At 42.7% G+C, this 20,028-nt stretch overlaps 1 protein-coding gene across 1 annotated transcript in view; it reads right to left on the bottom strand.

The window, feature by feature from the left end:
• The window catches only part of NELL1 (neural EGFL like 1), a gene marked incomplete at both ends in the record, with an annotated part of 311,518 nt that overhangs the window by 54,998 nt on the left and 236,492 nt on the right, over window positions 1-20,028 (bottom strand). Inside the window, one exon of the mRNA XM_080619121.1 lies at window positions 14,029-14,124. Within this exon, the coding sequence (XP_080475247.1) occupies window positions 14,029-14,124 (96 nt within the window). The remainder of the gene's footprint in view (window positions 1-14,028; window positions 14,125-20,028) is intronic.

Below are 20,028 nucleotides of genomic sequence, written 5' to 3'. Positions count from 1 at the left end.
TAATGAGCTCTGAATTTGGAATAGGCTTTCTATTTCCTAGGAGATAGATTCAGAGACATTGTTCACACCCAAAAGGTATTACTCTATTGATTTTTGGGGATTTCCCCAGACGCGATATGCTGGATTATCCAGGAGAAAGTCCACTGTGAAGGGGAGTCTTCGGGTACATCATGTGCTTTCTGCAAGTAGAACAGGCACATCACTATCAAACGGACTACGGGCAATAAAAATGTTTCACCTGATAAAGAAAAAGCCGTGCAAGGGGAAAAGGAAGTTTATAAGCTTCCATACCAGCAAAATGTGCTATTTCATTTCTTCTCTGTACATGCACCTGAGTACAATCCTGTCATGGTTTAAGCCCAGCCAGTAACTCAGAACCATGCAGCCACTCGCTCACTCCTCCACCTTCCTCCCCCCTGCTCCCAGAGGGATGGGGAGGAGAATCAAAAGAATGTAACTCCCACGGGTTGAGATACGAACAGTCCAGTAACTAAGGTATAACACAAAACCACTACTGCTACCACTAATAATAATAATGAAAAGGGAAATAACAAGCAGAGAGAATATAGTTGCTCACCACCCACCGACTGATACCCAGCCCAACCTGAGCAGCAATCTACCCCTTTTGGGTAACTCCTCCCAGTTTATACACTGGGCATGACATGCTGTGGTATGGAATACCCCTTTGGTTAGTTTGGGTCAGGTGTTCTCTCTCTGCTTCCTCCTGGCTTCTCCTGCTCCCTGGCAGAGCATGAGACTCAAAAAGACCTTGGTCGGAGTAAGCATTACTGAGCAACAACTAAAAAACATCAGTGTTATCAGTGTTTTTCCCTGGCTGAAAGTCAAAAACACAGCACTGCACCAGCTACTAAGAAGGAGAAAAATGACTGCTACTGCTGAACCCAGGACAGTGTCCACCCCTTATTCCATACCATTCACATCATGCTCAGATCCCACATTTTTCAATATACCATCGATTTGTCTGATATATATATGAGACATATATGTATATATACATATACATGAGACATATATGTGTCTGTGTGTATATATACCCCCAGAGAGAGATATCAGTCCTTAGTGCATGGACGAATCCCTATAAAGCTGCTGAGTTCATCTGGTCCATGATGTCAGGCTCCATCTCTTGTAACAGTCTTTCAGAGCAGGAAAAAGTGTGCAGTGTTGGATTGCTGCCTGCTGATGACACCGCGGAACCCTTCTGGTCTATGCTGAGCTCATCTGGTTTCATCATTCTGTGTTGGGATTATGGTCAGAGGGAAGTGAGGGCCAGTCGCTGGGGACTTAAAGACATCTAGTTGGTGGGCTATAAAAGTGCTACATAGCAGGCAATAGCATATAATTGAGTTCATTGGCTGTTTTCCCCTAAAATCAAACCCCCTTGAGGTACACATCAGAATTCCCATCTTCCCACATTACCCACCATGTATATCCAGGTCCCTGAGCAAAAGCAATCCCACGAGTGGGTTTGCCTTTACCTGAAGCAGGAATAACCCAGACTGTCTTCCCCAGCAAATTCTTCATGTGCACCACAGGAACTTTGTCCCCCTCTACAATATGTAAAAGTTCTGACTGGGCTGGGCCAGCCCTGTTGGCAGATCCTCCGGTGTTGACCAATCAGAGGGCTTTTGGTAAATGTGTATCCCAATGTTTGAAAGTCCCACCACCCATTGCTCTCAGTGTAGTTTTTAACAGCCCATTGTACCGTTCCATTTTCCCAGAGGCTGGTGCATGGTAGGGGATGTGATATACCCACTCAGTGCCATGCTCTTTGGCCCAAGTGTCTATAAGGTTGTTCTGGAAATGAGTCCCATCTTCTGACTCAATTCTCTCTGGGGTGCCGTGTCACCACAAGGTTTGTTTCTCAAGGCCCAGGATAGTGTTCCGGGCAGTGGCGTGGGGCACAGAGCACGTTTCCAGCCATCCGGTGGTTGCTTCCACTATGGTAAGCACATGGCGCTTGCCTTGGGGGGTTGGTGGGAGTGTGATAACAGTCAATCTGCCAGGCCTCCCCCTATTTGTACTTCAGCCATCGTCCTCCATACCAAAGAGGTTATAACCACTTGGCTTGCTTAAATGCAGCACATTTCACAGTCGTGAATAACCTGGGTAATAGTGTCCATTGTTAAGTCCATCCCTCGATCACGAGCCCATCTGTACGTTTCATCCCTGCCCTGATGACCTGAAGTGTCATGGGCCCACCGGGCCAAAAATAATTCACCCTTGTGTTGCCAATCTAAGTCCATCTGAGCCACTTCAATCTTAGCAGCTTTATCCACTTGTTGGTTGTTCTGGTGTTCCTCAGTGGCCTGACTCTTGGGTACATGAGCATCTACATGACGTACCTTCACAACCAGGTTCTAGTGCAAGATACTGAGCAGTGGTATCTTGCCACAGTGCAGCAGCCCAGATGGGTTTACCTCCGCGTTGCCAGTTGCTCTGCTTCCATAACTGCAACCACACCCACAGGGCATTTGCCACCATCCATGAGTCAGTATAGAGGTAAAGGACTGGCCACTTTACTTGTTCATCAATGTCCAAGGCCAGCTGGATGATGGCTTTCAGCAGGATTTGGATTATTTTCCTCCTTTTCTCAAAGACTTCTTCCGCTGTATCACCCCACACAATAATGTCATCAATGTATTGCAGGTGTTCTGGAGCTTGCCCCTGTTCCAGTGCAGTCTGGATCAGTCCATGGCAGATGGTAGGGCTGTGTTTCCACCCCTGGGGCAGTCGGTTCCAAGTGTACTGAACGCCCCTCCAAGTAAAAGCAAACTGTGGCCTGCATTCTGCTGCCAAAGGAACTGAGAAGAATGCATTGGCAATATCAATCGTGGCATACCACTTGGCTGCCTTTGACTCCAGTTCATACTGAAGTTCTAGCATGTCCGGTACGGCAGCACTCAGTGGTGGTGTGACTTCATTCAGGCCACGATAGTCTACTGTTAGTCTCCACTCTCTGTTAGACTTTCGCACTGGCCATATGGGGCTAGTAAAGGGTGAGCGGGTCCTGCTGATCACTCCTTGGCTCTCCAGTCTATGGATCAGCTTATGGATGGGAATCAGGGAGTCTCGGTTGGTGCGATATTGCCGCCGGTGCACTGTTGTGGTCACAATTGGCACTTGTTGTTCTTCGACCTTCAGCAACCCCACAACAGAAGGATCCTCTGAGAGACCAGGCAAGGTGGACAGCTGCTTAATTTCCTCTGTCTCCAAAGCAGCAATACCAAAAGCCCACCGATACCCTTTTGGGTCTTTGAAGTACAGTCTATGCCGAGGATGCATGGAGCCTCTGGACCAGTCACAATGGGATGCTTTTGCCATTTCCTCCCAGTCAGGCTGATCTCAGCCTCCAGTACAGTCAACTCTTGGGATCCTCCTGTCACTCCAGAAATATAAATGGGTTCCACCCCTTGACAGCTTGACGGCATCAGGGTACACTGTGCACTGGTATCTACTAGAGCCTTATACTTCTGTGGGACTGATGTGCCAGGCCTCTCATCCACACAGTCCAGTAAATACAATTGTCCCCTACCTCCACCTGGCTGGAGGCAGGGTCCCTCTAACAGTCATCACAACGTTGGACACCTAAGTCGTGTTGAAAGGGATTATTCTTCGTTATCACAGGAGCTGGAGTAAAATCAGCTCTTCCGCTCCATCTGGGAACCTGCTCACCAGAGACTGAAGCCGCAGCTTTCACGGAATGATCAGCCTTGACCTTTCTTCTCTTCAATTCACGCACCAGTTCCTCCAGAGCTGAGGTAGGTTTTCCATCCCACTTCGTCATGTCTTCTCCATGATCCTGCACGTAAAATCACAGGGTGGCCCGTGGCATGTACCTCCTATATCTTCTCTCTCGAGCAGTAGGGCACCTTTTGTTAATAGCTGAGACGTGTGTTGGTACATGTAGGGAGCTGGATAGATCAGATATATCGTCTCTCAATTGTTTGAACTCCTGGGACAGTTTTTCCACAGCTGAAATGATGGAAGGGGTGAGATTGTCTTCCAACTCTCGGAGTTGACTAATCATTTCATCCACTGTTGGTGGTACTATGCCATTCCAGGTTATTGCTGCCAATAAGTGGGCATATGATGATGGTGCACTCCACGTGAGTTGTGCACATTCGACTTCATCTGGATCTACAGATACATTCCCAGCATCCGGCCTGTCATAGATCATCTCTACAATGGCTGATTCCCTCAGAGACTGGATGCCTTTCTCTAGAGTAGTCCACTTGGCCGAACGACTCCTAACATTGTCCTTGTTTGGACAATGTCCTTTCTTTCACAGCTTCCAAGAGCCACCTCCAAAGGCTGAGGGACCATTTCTCTTTTGTAATTGCTTTGTCAGTTCCCCCTTCCCCAGCCAAGTGATCGCAGCTGCTTAGCTTCCCCACCTCTAGTTCATGACCATCAGCCCCATTGTCCCAGCATCGGAGCAACCAGGTGACGATGTGCTCCCCGGGATGACAGGTAAAATCTTTTCGCATATTCCGTGGCTCAGTTGAGATCCAGGGTGGAGAAGTCACCTCTTCTACTTCTTCCTCTGATTCACATAATAATAACTCTTGTTCAGATGCTGTCCCGTGTAGTAAGTCAATTGGTTCTTCATCTTTCTTCACTGTACGGGTTGCTTTTTGTGCCTCTTGCTTGCTTTTCCCCTCATGTACAGGGGCAACCGATACTGGCATGAATTGGTCCCCTGGTTTAGCTGCAGTGATTATCACTGTGGTTGGAGTGGCTGCAGTATCTGTTGTTGTGGCTGGTGCAGCCGCTGTGCTTGGGGGTTGAGTAGCACCAGCAGCTGTGCTGTCTGTTGCTGTCGGGGTTTGAGTAGCTGCTGTACTTGTCACTGGGGTTGGTGTAGCTGTGTTTTCTGTTGTAGTCAGAGTTTGAGTAGCTGCTGTACTTAAGAGTTGGAGTAGCTGCATTGTCTGTAGTAGTCACTTTGAGTAGCTGCTGTACTTGTCACTGGGGCTGGGGTAGCTGCTGTATTTGGAGTTGGAGCAGCTGCGAGGTCTGTTGCTTTGCCATCAGATTCAGAGACATATTTTTTCCCTTTGAAGGTGCTGGACGGTGTTGAACAGGGCTCTGTAAGAATAGACCAAGCCCCAGCACATTGCCATGATTTGTCCCTCTCTGGTATGACTAGGATGGCAACACACCTCATTTAAGTGTTTTACTAATTCTTCTGGATTTCGCACTTGTTCAGTGGTGAAGTTCCAAAGCACTGGAGGGGCTCAATGGCCTAGATACTTGCCCATACTATCCCATACACCCTGCCACTCATGACAGCCCAGCCTCGGGGAAAATCTCTTGGTCCTTCTATATCGTCATCTAACCCTAGACAAGACCAAAACCCGACTCTGCTTAACTTTCGAGATCAGACAAAATGGTCGTGGGTAAAACATACTCTGTATGTGTGCCAACATGGTGATCCCCATGCAGTCTTCCTGGAGCAGACTGTTGAGAACCATGGACGCTACTTTTACAAAAACAGATCCTGAAAAGGACTGGAATTCGACACTATCACAGATGTCACAGAGGTTGCGTCAGCTAATAAAGGATGAGACTTCTTTCAACAGAGGTTTAACTCACATTTTCACCCTGACTTCTAAAGCAAAATAATGGGATTAGTTATCTCCATTGTACATAAGCTGCAATCTATATTAAGCACATAAGAAAGTGATTTATGCCATTTTATTCGCTTTCCAAGGATTATATGAATGGGGACTGACCTCTTCCTGTGAATGTCAGCCCAATGAAAGCCAGCACGCTTTTGTGGTGCTCAATTCCTGTCAACATGGGAAAAGATCTGACTGGTTACGTTTACTTTTCTTTCCTCTTGTGTCACTTCCAGCAGCTTAATGCATTCTTTTCATACCATAATTTTTCAGAGGGAAAAATCCCAAATCTTAAATTAAAAAAAAAGAAAAAATGCAGGAAATCTAACTTTCTGTCCCAATTAAATACACAATAACCTCTACAACATCATTGTTTTGTTACATTCCTATCACATGTCATGTTATTTCTTAAAGAAAAAGTTTTTTGTTGCTGGTTCTGATGACTGAGGCACATTCTCTCTCCCTACACCTTGATTAACTTCAGTGAGATCACTCATGACATTTGTTAGCATTCACTGTATTGAATTTCAGCAGAAACGTGGCTCTATATAGTAGAATTCTCAGTTGTGCACATTTTCTAAAGAGACTGAATTCTCTATCTAGTTTGAATAGGATCTTACATTCCTAGATCAGGTAGGTAGATCTGTACCATAGACCAACAGTTAAACGTGGCATATTTATCATTGGTAACTGCATCTAACACAGCTTGTTCCACATAAACCCCCAGCTCTAAATGCTCTTTTTATCTCACTAAAGCCATTTATTTTTCATTTCACCTAATTCAATTGCACCAGATCATGAGGCTTCCACTCAGGTGAAATTCCCACCGAGGCCAAGAGGATTTCTGTCTTTAAAAAAATCTAAGTACCTCTCTGTGCCTGTTCTGCACACCCCAAGTTTTATTTCTAGGTTATCAGCAAATTTAACTATTCATGGCAGATTCGCCCATCCAGAGCAGGCTATTAATAAGAAAAAGTAAGGTGGCAAAGAGCCCATTAAACTCAGTATTGTCCCCTCAATACTGCCTGTAGTTGGACAGACTAAGGTAGTTTTTATTTAATATTTAGCTAGTCCACTTTCTATTCCGGTATTTCTCTGAATTATTCTGGGTTTCACTGCTGTAGGCATCTCCCTGGAAGAACCAGAAAAGGGAGTCGGAATGTCCTGACAATCTAGGTTATAAAATCAGCATTACCACACTGCACTCAAAGCAGAATTGTTGTGATCTTTTAATTAATCATAGTGAAATAAGATGTGGCTTGTAGTTAATTCATCACGAAGTAGGCATTTGAAAGCAACTGTCTTTTCTGTACAGCTCACAGAAGAAATGCTTCATATATGGAAACCTCTTAGTTGCAAATGGAAATTCCATTTATGCATCAATAGATAGATTTGATCAAATATAAACATTTGCTCACATTTTGAGTGTAGTTCTGCATTTTCTTCAATGTATTCATTAAAGAAAGTGATTCTGCCACTTGAAACAAGGTGAAATCCCACTGCCTGGCTCCTTAGGATCTGAGAGAAAACTAACGCAGACAGGACTGCACAGCTCTGGGAGATGTTCCTGGTGAGGACCTGGATGAACACTACATCAGGGACCTAGCACTTCCAGAAAGAGCCAAAGCGCCGTGACCTCCAGCTGGGAAAGAATTCCAGCCCCACAGTGTGACCTGTCTCTTTCTAAATATGACGTTCCTCCTACAGTACATCATTAGAACTTATGGATGAATAAACATATAAACACATGCTTTGTGTGCAGCAGCAGCCAAAACAACCAGGAACAAAACAACCTCCCTTTCCCACTGTGATTTCTGGGTGCTAAGCAGAGAGCAAAGAGAGGCCCTAACATGTTTTTCCCTGTTTAACCAGCACAGCTTATCCTCCTCTCAGCTGGGGAACCTGTCTTAAAAAGAAAGGCAAACAACTCAAAGTAAAGTAGAAAAAGAGCTGCTTCAAATATTCTCACTCCTCTTTCCAGCTGCAATTTTGTTGTTGTTTAAGCCCAGTCAGTAACTCAGAACCATGCAGCTGCTCGCTCACTCCCCTCCTTCTTCCCCCTGCCCCCAGAGGGGAGGAGAATCCAAAGAATGCAAATCCCACAGGTTGAGATAAGAACAATCCAGTAACTAAGGTATAACACAAACCCACTACTGCTACCACCAACAATAACAACGATAAGGGAAATAACAAGGGGAGAGAGCTCACCACCCGCCCACCGATATCCAGCCCGAACCAGGCAGTGGCCTGGGTCTTCTGGGTAACTCACCCCAGTTTCTACACTGGGCATGACGTGCTGTGGTATGGAATACCCCTTTGGTTAGTTTGGGTCAGGTGTTCTGTCTCTGCTTCCTCCCAGCTTCCTGTGCCCCTCTGCCCCTCACCACTGGCAGAGCATGAGACTGAAAAGTCCTTGATAAGGGTAAGCATTACTTAGCAACAACTAAAACATCGGTGTGTTATCAACACTGCTCTCAGACTAAAGTCGAAAACACAGCACTGCATCAGCTACTAAGGAGAAAAATGGCTGCTACTGCTGAACCCAGGACGAATTGCTGTTGTCCAAGTTTTTCTCCTTAAATATGCCATTCCAGAGGTGCTACCACCATTGTTGATGGGCTCAGCCTCGGCCAGTGGCAGGTCTGTCTCAGAGCTGGTGGCATTGGCTCAATCTGACACAGGGGAAGCTTCTGGCAGCTTCTCACAGAAGCCACCCCTGTAGCCTCTCCCGCTACCAAAACCTTGCCAGGCAAGCCCAATAGATATGACCACAAGTCATACAAATAATAAAACATTAGACTATTAGAACCATTTGTTACCTGGGATGACAAGATGTCACTCAGCTAACATGAGAGATTAATATAGATGGTGTTCCTTTCATTACAAACAAAAATACATAGATCCAGACACCTGAACATAACAAATAAACCATACATAAAAATATCCCCTGGGGAAAAAAAAATTAAGCTAAATAAAACCAACAAAATCAGTGCCTCTTAGTGCTTTTTCCAGCTTTTAAACCTAAACTTTTACAGTACATGAGGCACCACCACAAGAATGAGTCCAGTCTCCTCATGCAATGGTCAGCTGGGAGTGAAAGGTGCTCCCAGTGTTTGAGGCTTCACTTCTCTTTGGCTTGGCAGTGTGAGATAGAACATGTTTTTCTTCCACTGAGTTACTTGTGATTTCCAGACAGATGTCCCCTTAATCTTCAGAGATGGTCTTCATCAGATGTTTCTAGTAGATATTCTTTGATCTATTCCCCGATATCTTTACCAATGACAGCTTTGTTTCTTCTATGCCACTAAGATATTACCCCTTGCCATGTTGTGATAAGCACCACTGGGGCAAATGCTGCAGACAGCTTGGCAGCAAATGGAGCAGGGTGACCTCAGCCCCCCAGAGCATCTGCCTTCCCTGGAGCTGTCACTCCCTCAGGAGCGTCACATCAGCCACAGCCACTGTTTTCTGCAATAAGCTGAGCATAATTTACTTCACCCCTCTTATCTCATACTGTGCTGGCTTTGCTCACTTTGAAATTAGAGGCTTTAGAAAGGATCTCATGCAAAGCCTTGTGCCCACAGCTGGTGGTTTCCCAAAATAAACCTCGCTTTGCATTTTACAGATGATCTTGGATATAGACAGGTAGGGAGCTTTGACATTTAGGTTCCCAGACTCAGTGAAATACCTCTTGTTCTACTTTGGTTTTTGTCTGTTTATTTATTTTAAGCCAGGTTCCTCAACTGAAATGTCTTTGATAGCTACGCACCTAAAGATTGATCCAGGTCAGGAATCAGAGAAACAGCACACAGAAATGCAATTCTCACTTCTTGTTTTTTCTATCTCTAGGGTCCAAAGGAATATACACTGTAGGGAGTTTTACCCAAACGACTGCAGCAAAAAAATGTATTCCAGAAGAAGCAATTTAAGAGACAAGGACACAGAGAAGTGTGCAGCTTCTGAGACAACAACTGCAGGTATTGCCAACAGCTATGAAACAAACCAGCTAAAGACCTCCTCATTTTCATGACATACACGACATGTCCAACTGCAAGATTTCATTCCACATCTGGGGAATCAATGTCTGCACTGAAGAATCCCCATGTCACTAACACAATACTGCAAGTGTTGATTGATTGATCGATTCATTTCCCCACTCTCTGTATCATTATTGGGATTCAAAGCACATTTCTCAGCCATGGTACCTACTGAAAAATGACCTCTCGTCCCTATGCCAAAAAATCTTTTGCACACACAATCCAAACCAACACAAAAACATAACCCCAGGATTTATCACATCCTGATGCTTTGCTGCCATGTCTTACCCTTGCTTCTGTTTGCAGTCAGCAGGTAACTTTGACAGCATTATATCACTCAGTGAGAAAACTTCACCACTCAGTGAGCTCCAGCCTACACAATGTCCTTCTAATCTACCACAAAAGTATCTCCCATTCACTGTGTACCAACTCAGAGTAGCTGTCAGGAGGCAGGGGAGCAACAATGTGGTGTGACTGTTCTGAACCCCTTTTGGAGGTGATACCCCACCGCTGCCAAAAGCCCTCCTGTAGCTTCTGGAACAATACTGCACTTGCTTTTATTTGCCCCTCTTTGGGAACTCTCCGTTTCAAACTCTTCTGCTGTTCCCTGCTGATTGCCCAAGTTACCATTTGTACAGACACTGTGACTGACTCCCTTAGCTGCTATCTTTGCCACCACTGTCCACCATCCCAGAGCTGCAGAGAAGCTGGTCTGTATTTCCTAGCCCCAGCACGGGACTCCACCACATGCAGGCAGGTGTTCAAGGAATGCCAAGGTATTTCTAGGCACTCAATCATCTGCTTAGCCCTGCCTTTGATATCATAGACTGTCCTGCCTGTCTCATCCTCACCACTTTATCAGTGGCTGTAGTAACTAAAACCCACACATACAGAATAATGGTGACTCCAGTCTACAAAACCAGCATGAGAACTCCACTCACGAGATGTGAACTCGCTCATGAGATGTGCAGCTCTTCCACAGAGAGGGAAAAAGCAGCTCAAGGAATAATGGGATTTATTTTCTACTCATGCTGTAAAAAGATGAACTGGAGAAAACATCACTGGACAGAAAATTAGGGCGTTTGAGTCTAGGCTGCCAACAACTCTCACAGAGTAGCTTGTCTGCATTCCTCTCTGTACACCAAACTGTGCCTCCGAAGCCTTTAACAGGGATCCCTGCCAAGGATGCACCTGGGCTTAAGCCAGCAGTGTTCCATACACTTAAGGATGCCCATCTCCAGCTCAGCCGTTAAGCACATATGTGCTGGAACCACACAGCAATGTCAGCAAAAACTCGTAACAAAAACTTTCCAGCACAGGTACCACAACTGTGTCAAATATCAGCTATCAAACTGTGTCAAATGGTAATGATCCTAGAGATCACTGCAGCTCTGGCCAGCTAAACACAACACGAATAAACAAAACACTGATTCCAAGATGGAATCAGATCCTCGATAGGAAAATTACAACAATTCTATAAGAAGCATCAAGCACATACTTAGACAGCATTACAGGGACTGAATAGAAGAAGGAATTACTTCCCAGTATCTCCAGATATCAATTTGCAATTCACCTGCAAAAAGAAAAGGCAACCCCATGACTATTATGGTGCATTCTCATTTCAGGCAAAGCAAGTGGCAAGAGGTAATTCTTAGCAGCACATTGAATCCTGTATTTATTTTCTGTACATTAGCCTTAAATGTGTATTTTATATTCACCTGAGAAAATTACCAACACAAATCCTGCCCTTCCCAAATCTCTCTGAATTTCGAATTAACCTGATATCATCATTTCAACCAGGCAGAAACGATGAGTAACAGATGATTCATATTCAGTAGTAAACTCACCTGCTTTTCAACATTCTAATTACTGGGCCATTTTACCCTGTCCATGATGCTGAAGCCAATTTGGGTCACACTGTTTTGAGCCAGTGACAAGTCCTTTCAGCTCACACAAATAATGTGTAAGGAATTATTGTGTTGTCAGTCTGAAGGGCATTTTTAAATGCACTGTGGCGAATAGAATACATTACCAAAACACATCATTTTCTTTCTGATACGCAACAGTTCACCATAAGCTTTCATCAGGCAAGACTTTACAGTAACATTTAAGTTTTGATTTAAAGTGATCCACCCATCATTTCACTGGCTTCAATCTATGTCATAATGATCAACGGGATGCTACCAAATGTTAAATATAACAAACTGCTTATTTCTAGCATTACAGACAACAGGAAACAAACAAACAAACAAGCAAACATGGGATTTGAATACTTCAGATGCCTTCCAAAAGCTGTAGTGAGGCTATGAAGGAAGTCTTTACTGAACTGTCTTCTCCTCTTCCTGACAGCACTACATCCTGAAGAAGTGAGCAGGGAAGCAAAGGGAAGCCTGTTTCAAAGGCGGTTCATCACCTTCCTACTCTGAACATTTAATTTTTCCAGGACAAGCACCTTCAGAAAAACTGAAGCTGTTCTCACAGAGATCTGATATGCACTTAGCCACTGAAATATGCATACAACATAAGGTCTATTTGCTGAGTTTTCAAACCCTCCAACACAACTAAAGCATGGTAATTTCTCATATGCAAAGCCTTGTTCATTCTCAAGCCAGTTTGCACAGCAGATTTCTCAAAGTTACCAGCATTAGTCTGACTTGTAGCAACACTGGTAAATCCTGTACATCTTCAAAGGAAAAAAAAAACCCAAACTGGTTTATGTTGCATAGATTTGATACACAGAAGCTGGTGCCTTCTGACAGCTACCTCTAAATTTCTTGATATACTGAGTACCACACCTGCCAGGTTTCCTTTACTTGGTGTGCTAACTCATATTTTAGATCAAACCAATACAAAAGACATGAAAACATCGGAGTCAACATATAGGAAAACCATAGGAGTCAACAATGGTTATGTCATCCATTTATCAATTTTAAACCATCACTTCAACAGTGTAAAGTCTCTGTGTTCTAGTTATGAAAGTCCCTTTACGGTCACAAGAAAAAAAAGGGATAGTTCTAAGATCCTTAGTGAAAGAAACAGGGAGTTTTGCTGAGAGCTGGCTTAAAGCTGGGCACCCTTGGGCAGTGCAGGCACTGGTTTTGCAGTACTTACTGCTGCATGTCAGGAGGCTTGGGAGCTATTTTTCTATTTAAAAAAATATAACCCAAAGGCTACAGGCAAAAAACCAATCAAACAAAAAACAACCCCAAAAAGCAGTATTCGAATTCATTCACGATAACATGAAGATATAAATAATAAGAAGAAACAATGCTGACAACTAGAAACTATGGGATTTTAGTGTGCAGTGATTTGAGTGCACCCACAAAAAGTGTTACCAGCTTTCAGAAGCTACTCAAAGATTTGTTGTCAACTGGGCTGAAGTTACTTTGCATTAGAGTAGAATAGCCGTGTATTGAACAGACACTGCTACACAAGTTGCTGAATAATCTCTGGGTGACAAATGGTTCCAGTGTTTTAACTGATCCTTTTAACAGTTATTTCCTGGTTTCTTTTTTTAATTCCTTTAAAACCCTCATCAATTATAATTTCATCCATATAGCATCACACAACCTGCATTAACAATCTATTTGACCTCCACCAGTAAAGGCAAGTTCAAAAGGTTTAATAACTAATAGGCAATGCAAAAAACTCTATCATTGTGTTATTTAGGTGAAATACAATCTCAATAAATACCAACAAAAATGAAATCCCAAATCTGCTAGACAAAAGAATCTAATGAGAGTTCTACATGGAATTCTGGTAGATCCCTTCCTTCTCAATTTAAGGTAGACAAGGAACCAGGACTCCGTGAAGCAAACAAAATGGTGGGGCTGGGAAGCTGTGAAAAGCAAATCTTGAAACAGGAAAAATCTGGGAGAAGGCAGAACCAAATCCTTGCTAGTGAGATATACTGGAACAGCCTGAGTGATACTATGAAAATTGGTGGCCTCAGTGAGTTAGAAACAAATCAAACCTCAAGAATTCCATAACTTCAGGTGAAAGAAGCATCCAAATTCTGCTCTAGTTTGCGTAACAGATTCAGAAAAAGCACAAGTTAACTTTGATGATGCATCACAGGAAATACATGGAAAACCAGATATTTTTCACTTGCCATCTTCTCTAATTAACTGGAAGTGTCAACTAGAAGTAAAAGCAGATACATCCCTGATTATCTAAAACTTTCCATATTTAAGACTAGCTTTCACTTAGGAAAAGGCAGCTATGGAACAAGTCATGTCTTCAACGAAGACAAACTATCCAGAATGAAGGAATGGAAAGCAATTATTTCTTAATTCAGCAGAATCATATTTCCCATATTAAAGAGAAAATGTATTCCAGTAAAGCTTTACCTTTCTCACAATGACTTCCTGTGAATCCAGGAGGGCAGAGACATTTGTTAGGGGCTACACAAGTTCCACCGTATCTGCACCCTTCTTCACAGAAAGCTGAAAAATAAAAGGAATATGTGGGCACTACTTAATTTATTTTTTTTTTTAAATTCATTCTACATTTGCAAGGTACTAAGAAAAACATCTAAGTTCTGAGCAATTAACAGAACTCAACGCATTAAAATTCAGTCCACCTGCAAACACAAAGAGAAGTAACTCACTTAAATGGCATGAGAAAAAATCTCAGATTAGACCGCAGGCAAACCTCCTCACCAATAAAAGATTAATGACCATCTGGAAGGAGAAGAGAGGGAAAAACGCAATGTACAACTTTAATAGGGCTCATCTTCTTTTAATTATACCCAATGTGAGTCTTACAACTAAAATGCTCTGTGATCCACAAAAAACAGGCTGGTCAGATGGCGTGAACTACTTTGCTTCTCGCTTCTATCGAATATACTTCACTGAAATGTCTGTAAACACATAATATTTTCCTGGTTTTTCTACTTTTTAGGTGTAAAGTGTATTTTGTAGAATCAAGAAATGAGATAGGGTTAGGCTCACAACTGAAAGCAGAGGAGATGGGCTCAACCACAAGATAATGCCTTTACTGAGGTGTGATCCTTGACAGAGCAATACACAAGTACTTCAGAAGTGTATTTGTCCAATAACTGGGATTTGAAACAACTGATGGGTCTTGTGTCTTTTCTTGCGAGCACTGTGTGGTATTCCTTTCGCCTACAGAGGCATTGGCAGAAGCCCACTAACTGTGCAAGAAGTGTGCTTGCAGCTTAATGGGATTCTGTTTTCTTCCCTTTTGTTGTGTGTGTACAAGTAGCAGAACTGAGTTAAGAGAAGGAAAGGAGACAGCAAGCACCAGGACATAATCCATTTTGTACTGTTAACTCACCTAACACCTTCATTTAAGACCAAGAGCAGGCCCACAACACACTCCCCACTCCCTCCTAGGTATTTATTGAACTCCACAAGTTACTCAGTGGGTTTGACTGCACTCATGAGGGAAGTTACAATTAATATTTAAACAGCAGCTCTTTGCATCTAAGCTAATAACAGAATTGCAAAGTGTTTCCTGCAAGCTAAAATCACAGATGGAGTGTTGGCAAAGAGATGTTACAAATGCTATGAAAAGGCTTGAAGTGCTAGATAACAGAAGAAATGTTTAAGATTTATTTTCCAGTGCACTAAAAAGAAAAATAAAGTGAATAAAGTACTAAGCATTAAAAAGAATCTTTTGCAATTGTTAGCCACTTAGAGGCAAAACAGCACATCTTCGTATCTTTTGACTCAGCCGACAGACAGATCTCCCTTACTGTAAATATGCAATTCATAGGATATCATACTGCTTTATGGAGGATAACACAGGGAGAAGAATGCTAAAGTGGTTTACAGAAGATGGCAGAAGAACATCATACACACTCCTGTGACTGGCGCAAGGCAGTTGTGTGGTTCTTGCCCACTAACACTTCCTGCTCATCAATGCCCATACTCCATATGGGCACCTTCTGAAATATATCCAGCGTGAAACCAGCTGGTTTCTACTACATAGGAAAAAAGAGAAATATGGTTTACAAGCAGCATTTTGTTATATTTTTACATATAAATATTTGTAGAAAACTATAGCTGTGCAAAAAGCTGAAAGCAGCAGTAAGAAATAGAACTGGAAAACATAAGAAAAACATGATGAGGCTCAAAAAGATTTCCTCTGTAACTGTTGAAAGAATGTCTGCTCATTTCTAGCCACAGCATTCTCAGAAAAGGTGCAAGTTAAAATTCTTCCTCTACATTTTTTCTGGTTTGAGAATAAGCAGAGACTCTCATGAAGCAGTAATACATTTCTGCATGATATCAAAAGCACTAATATTTGTGACAGAGTAGATATAAAGGGGGGGAAAGGAAAATCCTGACAAAAGAGTATCTTATCCACAATAAATGCCACATTGTACTGGGAAAGAACTACACAGGGCTGTTGAAATAAAGAAGTCCTAAAGGGCATTAGAAAAAGATGTTTATTGTCTGTAGCAATCACGTGTGCCCACTAGAAGTTGGAGCTGATAGGGATAGGTAAGAGGGCTGCAGCTGGAACTCACATACCTTCTTTGCCACCTTAACTGATACCACCAACTGACAAATGTGAAATGTGAAACGTGAAATGTCTGCTGCTTCCATTAAATCCTATTCCTGGGTCTCTGCAGTGAGACGGTGTTCTGTTCTCCTTACAGATTACTCAGGAGAAACGCTTACAAGACAGGGCTGGTCACATAAAAGATTTTCCCTTCACTGCAAAAGCTGTGTTATGTCAGTGCAGCAGCCAGCTCTTGACATCTCCAGGCACAGCCAAGCATGCCATTAGCATCTGGTGCCTGCCATGGGTCGAAACTCTGTCTTCCTATTCCTTCCTACATATCCAAGTCAAAAGGCATCTCCTATATTTGTATTCAAATGCGCTAGCACCTCCTTGCTGAGCATGTTGGAATTCCCCTGTCCTTTACATGTGACATCTCACAGCTCAAAAAAACCCAAAACCACACAAACCAAACAATATTTGTACAGAGACACCCTGAGGAATTGCTGTACTGCAGGTTTCCATGAGAAAGGACTTGGTGCTGCCCAGTGCACAAGGATTCATCCAGGCACTGGTTTGTTATGTGGCTGTTGAAGGATGAAGCTGAGCAATGGCTGCAGAAGGAAAGAATTCAATTCTCCTTTACAACTGTTGCAGCAGCTGAAAAGTCCTCTGCAATATAGACTAACTGTGCTTGTCTGTGCTGCTCAGGCTTTGGTGGATTATGGAGAGGTGATTCAGTCTTATATTTAAATGCAAGAAAATAAAACCCCAAGGAAGAGCGCCAGAATTCTCCTGCTGTTCCCCAGATGGTTTTCCACAAACCCGCTAATTCCTGCACTGCAGGATGCAGGAAGTAGCAATATCAAACCCACAAATCTCAAAACATAGTTATGAAATCAAAATGTTTGTCTAAAGGCCACTTAACTACTGGAAAAAGAGCTCACAGTAGTATCTGCAGTACTGACAGCACTATTCTGAATTATAAGAATGCTCAATACATCAAATAAAGAGGAACCTGTTTTCAATTGCCAGCAATTTTACCAAACTTTACTTATTTGAACTACTTTTTCTACTAGTTCTGCCCCTGGCTGAAGCCTTTTCCATTTTATCAGAACTCGTTCATTTCCAACAATGATATGTTTTCTTTACACCTGTAGCAGCAGAGGTTAATTGAGGAATATCTTTACATCCCTTCTGTACCTATGCCTGATGGACAAGAGAACCTAACAGGGAGCAGCTCAGGGACTGAACAGTGAATCAACTGGAATGCCCATGCCTTCATGAAACTACCTGCTTTGGTGCTTATGCTTTGTTATGTGTCTTATCTACTGCAGGGTCGACACTTCCACTGTGGTCCTGAAACTTCAAAATCAAGACTCTATTTTGGGATGGGGAAGGCAGCCTACTAATGCCACAGAACTGGCACTTATAAACCCTGACTGCAGACTCTCTCCTACTTAAAGCAAGTTACCGCTAGAAAGATAAATCATGGCTGGATCATATTTTGCTAATACATTCCCATAAATAGATCCTGTCTCTGCAGTTATTTGCAGGCTGGCAACCTTGTTAAAAAGGAGAATGGTTACTGAATTTGCAATAAAGGTTTTATCGGGGAAAGTGAAGATGCCATTAGGGTAAAGTCTACAAGGGTAAACCTCCATCCTTAAGAGCCTTATTCAGTATTCCATGTGTAAAAGAAACAGAATCTATTCATGTCAGGAGGCTTCTGCCAAAGTGAACTGATCTCTGTAATGCTAACAAATTTCCTCTTTTGAAATACAAGCTTTTTATCATATAAAGACCTTTCATAAATAGACATTTTCCCTGCAGAGGAGCAGCTTTATTTTTTGATGCACGTCCTCCTTGATGATGGAACTGTAGAGAATAGAAACAGACAAAATTATAAATCTGCTTGGTATCATGCTCCTGGACATGCACAAGCTGCATACCCACTGCCTATGTCTTTATGCATATTTCCTTTTCCCCTGTCCAGTTAATAGAATTACCTCCTCTCACAGTGAGGCTGCTATGGACATCCCCAGGGAGGGAAAGCAGAAATGACGGGAGCCAGAGCCTCTTTGAGTGCAAGTTGTGGGATCTGTCTGACAGTTATGTAGATTCCTTTAGTTCTCCCCAGAATCCAGGCTGCAATGCTCCAGAGGGATGTGAGGAAGTGTGAGGGATGCAGGCCCACAGCAGCTTCAGACATTTCCTACTGTCTGTTACTGGAAACTGGATCTCTTTTTAGCGCTTCTCCTTACAGGACTCAGGGAAAGCTGGACAGTTTGGATTCCAGCCTCCTCCCCTTCAGAGTTGAAGGAATTAACTTGATTATTCTCATTTTTGGTACAGTAGAAGAGCAAAACAGTGTGCTACTACAGAAAAGCAGGTACTGCAGTGTGGAACACTCATGTTGAGTAAATCTCTGTTTACTTCCTAGTGTTATACTGTAATTATAACAAAATACAAATATTTATATTTATAAATATATAAAAGCATTTTTATTAAAAGAAAAATAAAATAAACCCAAGTAATCCTACAAATTCAAAGGAATGTTACTTGAGCGTGAAGAGATTTCTTTATACACAGAAAACCTAAATTTTCTATAAAGCTAAAATAAACTACCAATATATTAATAATTACTGTTGCATTCCTATTTTATAACATTTCATATACTGAAATGTATTTATTAAAAGCATCTTTTAATAGGCCAATTTCTTAATGTTGCCCTGGTGCAACATAATCCCCACTTTTACATCTACATACATCACCATGACAATGTTAGCACAGGCAGATAAAGTGATCAGCTGTAACAGAACCATAGGGATAATATTATGTGCTCCCTTCTTTTCCCTTTATCCTACCTGTCCATTCAAACAAAAAGGAAACTCAGTTAAAAAAGAAGCACCTCATTTATTTGGGGTTCATCACCTCCCATTTGAGAATGAGCAAATTCTCATATTCTGGGAATCTGAACTCAGCAGCAGCTGGTTAGAATTGTGTTGAATGGATAATCCCTATTTCCTCTTCATCTCAACACCACCTGGAAGTGACAAGCACCAACGTTTTAAGAGTATCTGTACAATTTGTTTACTAAGCAGCTGCTCTCATCAACTTGGCAGCACAAAGGGATGGAAGAGGTTCAAAAGCGAGTGCAGTGGGTACTTCAAACTTCTTCCACTGCTTTTCTCTCCTTTGCCATTTTCCCCATTCCTTCTTTAGTCAACAAAAGAAAAAAAATATTGAAAAAATAGTTCTATTCGTACCAAAACAAACACCACTAGAGAAAAAGATGAAAATGGACCATATCTTGCATAGAAGGCAAGAATATAGCAATACCAGAAATGCAAACTCCTGCCCCTACACCATAGGGAAAATAAGCTCTTAATTAAAGAAAGCAAACACAGTTTTGCTCAACAGAGTGTCTATACTATGAGTCACACCCACCCCTACTCCTGTTTTACTCTAGGTTTGTCACAAGCCACGAGCTCATTTCCATAAGCAAGGTACTGCACAGCTTGTCAAGGCAGCTGCAGAGCAGAGCATCCATCAGCCCAGTGTGCAGTGGCAATTGCAATGCAGGTCCAGGTGAGACCCCGCCCTTCAGACACCACACCAGGCAGCAGCTTCTACTGTGGAGCAGCAACACAGTAACCTGCAGTTCTCTGCATTTTGGCCCCAAGGACTGAGTGCTCACCTTCACCTCAAACTAGCTGGCTACTGGCTTAATGTGCACGCAGCAGCTTCTGTGGGTGTTAAATAACTATGGCGAAGAGCAGAAGTTGTACTTTATGATCAGTGCAGCAGCAGCTATACTGCCAGTGCTGCCTGATATTTAAACCTTCAGCAGTTTCTTGGAAGACTGGAGTTCAAAG

The sequence above is a fragment of the Psittacula echo genome (assembly GCF_963264785.1).
Source record: "Psittacula echo genome assembly, chromosome: 5".
Taxonomy (NCBI): domain Eukaryota; kingdom Metazoa; phylum Chordata; class Aves; order Psittaciformes; family Psittacidae; genus Psittacula; species Psittacula echo.
The sequence above is the reverse complement of the archived record's forward strand: the minus strand, read 5'-3'. Positions and strand labels throughout refer to the sequence as shown.